Source organism: Lepidothrix coronata, unplaced genomic scaffold (genome assembly GCF_001604755.1).
Source record: "Lepidothrix coronata isolate B3197 unplaced genomic scaffold, Lepidothrix_coronata-1.0 Scaffold27, whole genome shotgun sequence".
In the NCBI taxonomy this organism is placed as follows: Eukaryota; Metazoa; Chordata; class Aves; order Passeriformes; family Pipridae; genus Lepidothrix; species Lepidothrix coronata.
Window position 1 is genome coordinate 2616157 of NW_016690207.1, and position 6490 is coordinate 2622646.

Below are 6490 nucleotides of genomic sequence, written 5' to 3' on the forward strand. Positions count from 1 at the left end.
TGGGGCAGGGGGAGCTGAGAACCTCTCCTATGCCTCAGCCACGAGGAGGAAGGAGTTGGCTGTCTGAAGGCTAATTCTTAAATAGATTAATCGTGTGTTGGCGTGAAATCACAGCACGCTATGAGGAATAACCCACTGCACCCGGGATTCAAGCTTTGATTCTTTCCCCCGTGCAGAAAAACCCCAGGACGGTGCGTCAGGCCGAGGAGGTTCGAGGGCTGGAGCACCTGAGCATGGACGTGGCCGTGAACTTCAGCAAGGGGGCCCAGCTGAGCTCCCACATCCACAACGTGTGTGCAGAGGCCAAAGAAGCCATTTACACCCGGGAAGAAGATGTCAAGTTTTGGCTGGAGAAGGGTGAGTTTCCCTCGGTTTCGTTGGAACCGCTCCTGTCAGCACGTTGGCACGGGGCTGGCATCTCCCCTGCCAGCTTCCTGGGCATCAGCAGGGATTGTTTTGGCTCCCTCCTCGCTGTCTTTAAGGCCTGTGTATCACGTTGCAGTGGCCTGTTCCTCAGCAGATCTGACTTCTTGTGCTGGTGCTCTCCTGCTGAACCTGGCTGGATATTTTCGAAGTCACCTTTCACCTGGTCCATCACCCAGAAAAAAATATCACAGAATCACAGGATGTGCTGAGTTGGAAGGGACCCCACAAGGGTCATCGAGTCCAACTCCTGGCCCAGCACAGGACCATCCCCAAGAGTCACCCCCTGTGCCCCAGAGGATCATCCAAACCCTCCTGGAGCTCTGGCAGCCTTGGTGCTGTGCCCACTGCCCTGGGGGAGCCTGGTCAGTGCCCAGCCAGCCTCTGGGGGAAGAACCTTTTCCTAATATCCAACCTAACCCTCCTCCTAACAATTCCAGGCCATTCCCTGGGGTCCTGTCCCTGGTCCCCACAGAGCAGAGCTCAGTCCCTGCCTCTCCTCTGCCCCTCACAAGGAAGTTGGAACTACCACAAGGTCTCCCCCCAGTCTCTCTCAAGACTCCCCTCAGTCTTCCCCTCCAGGCCCTTCACCATCTTCATTTGTGTATTTTCTGACTTACCTTCCCCAAGGCACTTTGTTATCCCATGGTTCCTGTTCCAGCTCATGTCCAAACAGCCCCTGGAAACACTGTCCAACCTCCTCCTCCTCCTCGACCTGGGGACTGTGCAGAGAGCAGTGCTTGGTGGCTCTCTCCTGTGGCCTGGCCTTTCTTGAGTGATGTCCCTGCTCTCCTGAGTGATCTTGGGTCAACTTGAGTGATCTTGGGTGATGTCTCTGCTCTGTCCCCCAAGGGGTGGATGGTTCCATATTGGAGCAAGCAGTGCCTGCTTTGGTGACTTCCTCCTGTGGTCTGGCCTTTCTTGAATGATGTTTCTACTCTCTTGAGTGATCGTGAGTGACCCTGAGTGGTGTCCCTGCTCTCTTGAATGATGCTGAGCAGCATCCCTGCTCTCTGGAGTGACCCTGAGCAGTGTCCCTGCTCTCTGGAGTGACCCTGAGCAGTGTCCCTGCTCTCTGGAGTGACCCTGAGCAGTGTCCCTGCTCTCTGGAGTGACCCTGAGCAGTGTCCCTGCTCTCTCCCACAGGGGTGGACGGCTCCATGTTCGAGGTGCTGCCGCAGGGCTCGGACCTGCCGGAGCTGCAGCGCTGCCGGCTGTGCCCGGACCGTTGGAAGCCCTGCATCTGCAGCTACTCGCTGAGCATCGAGTGGTACCCCTGCATGCTCAAGTACTGCAAGAGCCGGGACGCCGGGGGCAAGGTCTCCTCCTACAAGTGTGGCATCCGCAGCTGCCAGAAGGGCTACACCTTCGACTACTACGTGCCGCAGAAGCAGCTCTGCCTCTGGGATGAGGAGACTTAGCGGAGCTTCCCGGGACTTTTCCGAGGGGCAGCTCGTCTCCTGCCGCTCTTCACGACGCCAAGGGCTCCTGGAGCTGGCTGCTCCGAAGAAGGAATGCTGTTCACAGCGGTGCCTTGTGCCAGGAGAGCTCTGTGTGTGTGCCTTTCCTTCCGGCCTCCTGTGACTCCCTCCCCACCTGCCGCTGCCTCATCCTGGGACAGGCGGGCCCAGCTCGCTGTGTGTGATGCCCTCCTGCCAGCTGCCAGAAATCCAGCTCCCTGGGAGCAGGGGAGGCAGGTTTTTGGGGGTGAAGCACTGGGAAGGGGGTGTGTTGCCCTGCTCTGGAGTGAAAGGGGCAGCTCTGATCAGCCACCAGCCTCGAGCTGCGTGGTCAGGGCAGGGAGGGAAATGGCCTTGCTGACCCGGGTTGTCAAACATCTCTGCCACTGAAGAACCCCCTTCGCTGGCTTCACCACCTCCCAGGGGGAAAACAGCTGATTTTTGGGACCACATCCCCTGAGCAAGGAAGGTACGAAGCCCACCCAAAGCAAGAGCTGCCTGTAGCTTTCTCCAGTGCCCTGCTGGCTGTTGTATCCTTCCCGTGGCCAGAGATTTCATGGGGGGATATATCCCAGCAATGACTTGTGCCCCTTAAAGGGCTGGTAATTAGGGCTCTAATTAATCCCTGTTTAGACTAGTGAAGGCCCAACTTTTTGTGCTGGTCCTGTGACTCCTGACTACCATCCTAACTCTGTGGTTCCAGGGGGAGAGGATGATCCCAGGTGGGTTTTGAAGGAGACAACATCCTACATCTACATCCAGTTTTATGTCCTACTCTGCCAGCTATTCACAAGAAGCTCTTAAATAATTGTACTGCTTTGCTGTGCCTTGATTTCCCCCCCATGTTAAAGAGGGATGACACTGTAGCTGACCTTGGCCCTGGTATAAACCTGGAGGGATCAGACAAAAAGCACTGTAGCAGTGCTGCCTCAAGTTAGAACAAGGAGGGAGGAGAAAGAAGCTCTTGGGGTCTTTGGGACCCCCTGTGCCTCCTGGTGAAAAGCCTTCACAACGTGCCTTTTTGCCTAAAACACAGGAATTTTTGACAAAAAAAAGAAAAAATAATTTGGTCACAATTATTTTTGTATCGATCACTTAAGGGGGGGAGAAGGGAAAGGTATTTTAATATTGGAACATGAAGTAAAACACACTTGAAATGATTTTTTTGTTTTTTTAAAACAAATTATTTATCATTTGTAAGGTAAAATAAACTGATTTTTTTTAAAGCATCCTTGGCCTGAAAGTTTCTCTCTGTGGGTTTGTCCCATCCACTTTGGGTTCTTGATTAAGAATGGGTAAGTCTCAAACCTGTACCTCATGCAGACCCATGGATGGGGGGAGAACATCCTGCCCTCAGCGTGACCAGGAATTTTTGACACTCAACCAACGTGATCCTGCACCTCAACCATTCCATGCTTTCAGCTTCTCCATGGGGAGACAGGTTTGACTCATCCCAAGCAACTGTGGGAGCTTTGAGTTGAGCTCTGGTGACTAAAAGAGCAGCAGTAGAAGCAGGTCCCGGGGTTGCAAGGGCTGGTTCCTGCTCCTCTCTCCACGTGGTCCCATGGGGGGACAGGCTGGAGGCTCCTCTGGGTCCTGCAGCCTCCAGAGGGTGTTCCTTGTGAATCCCTCTGCAGGCACAGCTGAGGGGAGGGCAGGGAGGCAATTTTGGGCCCTCTCAGAGCTCTCAGGGGCTGGAGGCAGAAATGTGGAGCACTGATTCCCTCTAGTGTGGAGAATGCAGGGATGGGACGAGGATTTCAGCCCTTCTCCTCTTCACCCACCGAGGCAATTTACCCTCTCCTGTGGTTGCTGGGGAAGGTGAAGTTATTTCTGCTTCCCTGACGTGGTCAGCACTGCCAGGGATTTGTCCCTGGGTCTGCAGGACCCCGTGGGATTTGTCCCTGTTGCTGAGTTAAACCCAGCTGTGGGGCAGGTGGGATGGGAGAGGGTGGGAGAGGATTACGGGCGGTCCTGTGTAGCCCATTCCCGCTGCTCCCTGCTGGGCAGGGATGCTGGGACGGACATAAGGAGCAGCGGGTCAGATCCCCGCGGGCTCCAATGTGCTGGTTTTGTAGCCGGGAGGCTCCGGGGTACCCGGAACCTGGTGCAGGATCCCCGGCCTCCACCAGTGGGTGCTGGCGGAGCACGGCGATGCCCGGGACAGGGATGCTCGTGGTCCAGCCGCACATCCTGCAGGACCGCGCCCTCCCCAGCCCTGCGAGAACACAACTGAAGCTCATTTGCTTTTCCCGAGAAAAGCCCTTGATACACTTAAATAACACCCCGGAGAGCAGCTGATGCAGGTGGAGACAGGAAACCTCCCCGGTGCATTCGGCCACGAGCACGTGGGGGATTTTGTAACGTCTCTCTGCAGCTGGTGCTTCCAGTCCAAAGGCCACAGCCCATAAATCAAGTGCTATCTGCAGGGCTTATCTTCCCCCAAGAGGGGAATAAACATTGGCAGCAGGGCTGGAGGAGCACAGTGAGGATGGGAGCAGGAGGGTCATTCATTGATGGCCACGGAACAGAAGAGCAGCGTGTCTGCTGGCATCCAGGAGTGATCATCTCAGGTGGGGTTAAAGCAAATCTGCCTTTGCCTGGTGAAGGGGGTCTTATTTCAAGTGCTGATGCTGTGATCCCTCCCTATTTTTAATAAGCAGGGTGCATTCTCTCTTCCCTGCACAGCACATCCTCAAAGCCCAGGGTATTCAGGTGATGGGCTTTGCTCCCATGGCTGTTTGGGGAGAAAACCACCAAAATACTACTTGCCCCCGCTGTTTCATTGACCACAAAATAATCGCCAGAAAAAGTCATTCGCAGCTTTGTTTGGGGCCAGGAGAGGGCACTGGTGCCCTGTCCGTGGCCGGGACAGCTTCCCTGCCCGGAGGATGCCCAGGATTCCTGTCCAGCTGGAGATGCCACCCGGGAGAATCTGCCTTCCTGGGGCTCCAGGACAGGCTGCTCGGCTCTGGAGGATGGAAAAGCACCAGGAAAAGCGGAGAGAAAAGCCCACTGTCGGGTAAAACTCCTGATCTGTGTCCAAAATGTGCTCTGATGTGGGGGAAGGAGAGCTCTCGTGTTCCCCAACCTTTCAGGCTGGCCGGGAGCCACCGGCGGGCTCGTGTTTGACGCAGTGAAGACACCTGATCGCGTCGGTCTCCGGGATGGGGAAAACCCTGACAAAAACACTAGAAAACGGAGCAGGAGCTGCCCTGGAACGCCCCAGGGCTCGGGGCCTGAATGGCCGGAGCTGGGGATCGGTGGCAGGAGTCCAGCCCCTCCAGCAGCTCCACGGGAGCTGCCTGTGCCAAGCGCCCCGTGTCACCTCGCTGCTTCCTGGAGCAGCGCTGCGGCGGCTGCAGAAACCTCCAGTCCTGAAAATGTCAGTCTGACCCGGGAACTTCCCCCCCTTCCACCTCTTCCCCCGACCTCCCTCCACTTTTTCCTTGTTCCACTGAACTCATCCACCCTTTCCTCTCCCGAGGATGGAGGTCCCTGGCCACGCACTCCAAGGGCAGCTCCAGCCCCCGAACTCCGGACTGGGTTGGAGGTGAGGCTGGAGATCCTGCCCGCCCACCCATCTCTTCGGAGAAACCTGTCTTTCCAGGGAGGGAGAGCAGTATGTGGGAAAGCCGGGAGCCCTGGAACGTGAATTACCCAGGGAGAGATGAGAGATAGCTTGTACCTGGCAGCTACCGATTGAGCGTTAACGCTTTCAGGAGGGGGCTGAGGCAGCGCCGGGGCTGTCACGGGGATGTCCGGGCTGTCACGGGGATGTCCTGCTGCTCCGGGGGTGGTGGGGTCATCAAGGTGGCACATGGTGACACCTGGGGCCGTCGGGGTCACTCGGTCCCTTTCACAGCACAGAGCTGGGGCTCTGGCCTCTGGCAGCTTCCAACAGAAGCAGCCAACGTTAGGGAGTCTTTTTTTTATCTGTCTTCCCTGGAAGTTGGTAAATACTGCAGCTTTAAACAAAGTGGATAAGGAGGAAGAGCTGTCTGCTATTCTCTCCTCTTCTTGGGGACACAGATGTACCCTGGAGAGCCCGTGTCAGGAGAGGGGAGTCTCCATGTGCTAATCCTAACCCTGCCTTGTATCTTTGGAGAGGCAGGTTCCCTTTCTGCTTTTAACTTTCCTTTTCTGGTTGTCCCATGTGGCATCCCTGAGGTTCAAGGCAGACTGAGGGGATGCACAGGCTGGATCCCCCTGAGCACACCCCAGGGTTATCAGCGGCCAAAATGAAGCGCAAGGGCTGCTGGCCGGAGGGGCTGCTCCCACAGCTCCACCACCTTCCCTCCGGGGTGCTGCTGCTGCTGCCCAGCCTGGCTCGATGCCTTGGCCTCTCCTACCTGTGCACGGCAAAGGGCAGAGCCAAAAGCTCATCCACGAGGACAACCGGGATGCGGGGCAGCCGGCGGAGCCCCCCGCTCTCAGCCCAGCAGGCAGGTGCTGCGGGTGCATCCGCGCAGCCGAGGGCGGGCAAACCCAACCCGCCTTTCCTTCCTTTCCTCTCCCTCCTTCCCACCCCACCCCACGCCCTGGCAGCGCTGCAGGGACTCATCCATCCATTCCCGAGTTACTAATATGCAAATGGGCGCTTTTGC

At 56.7% G+C, this 6490-nt stretch overlaps 1 protein-coding gene across 1 annotated transcript in view; it reads left to right on the forward strand.

Moving 5' to 3' along the window:
• OAF (out at first homolog) overlaps nt 1-3112 on the forward strand; it is a 9890-nt gene extending 6778 nt beyond the window's left edge. The window contains exons 3-4 of the mRNA XM_017809818.1: nt 177-357; nt 1570-3112. Of these exons, the coding sequence (XP_017665307.1) occupies nt 177-357; nt 1570-1844 (456 nt within the window). The 3' untranslated portion in view covers nt 1845-3112. The remainder of the gene's footprint in view (nt 1-176; nt 358-1569) is intronic.
• The last annotated feature ends 3378 nt before the right edge of the window (nt 3113-6490 follow it).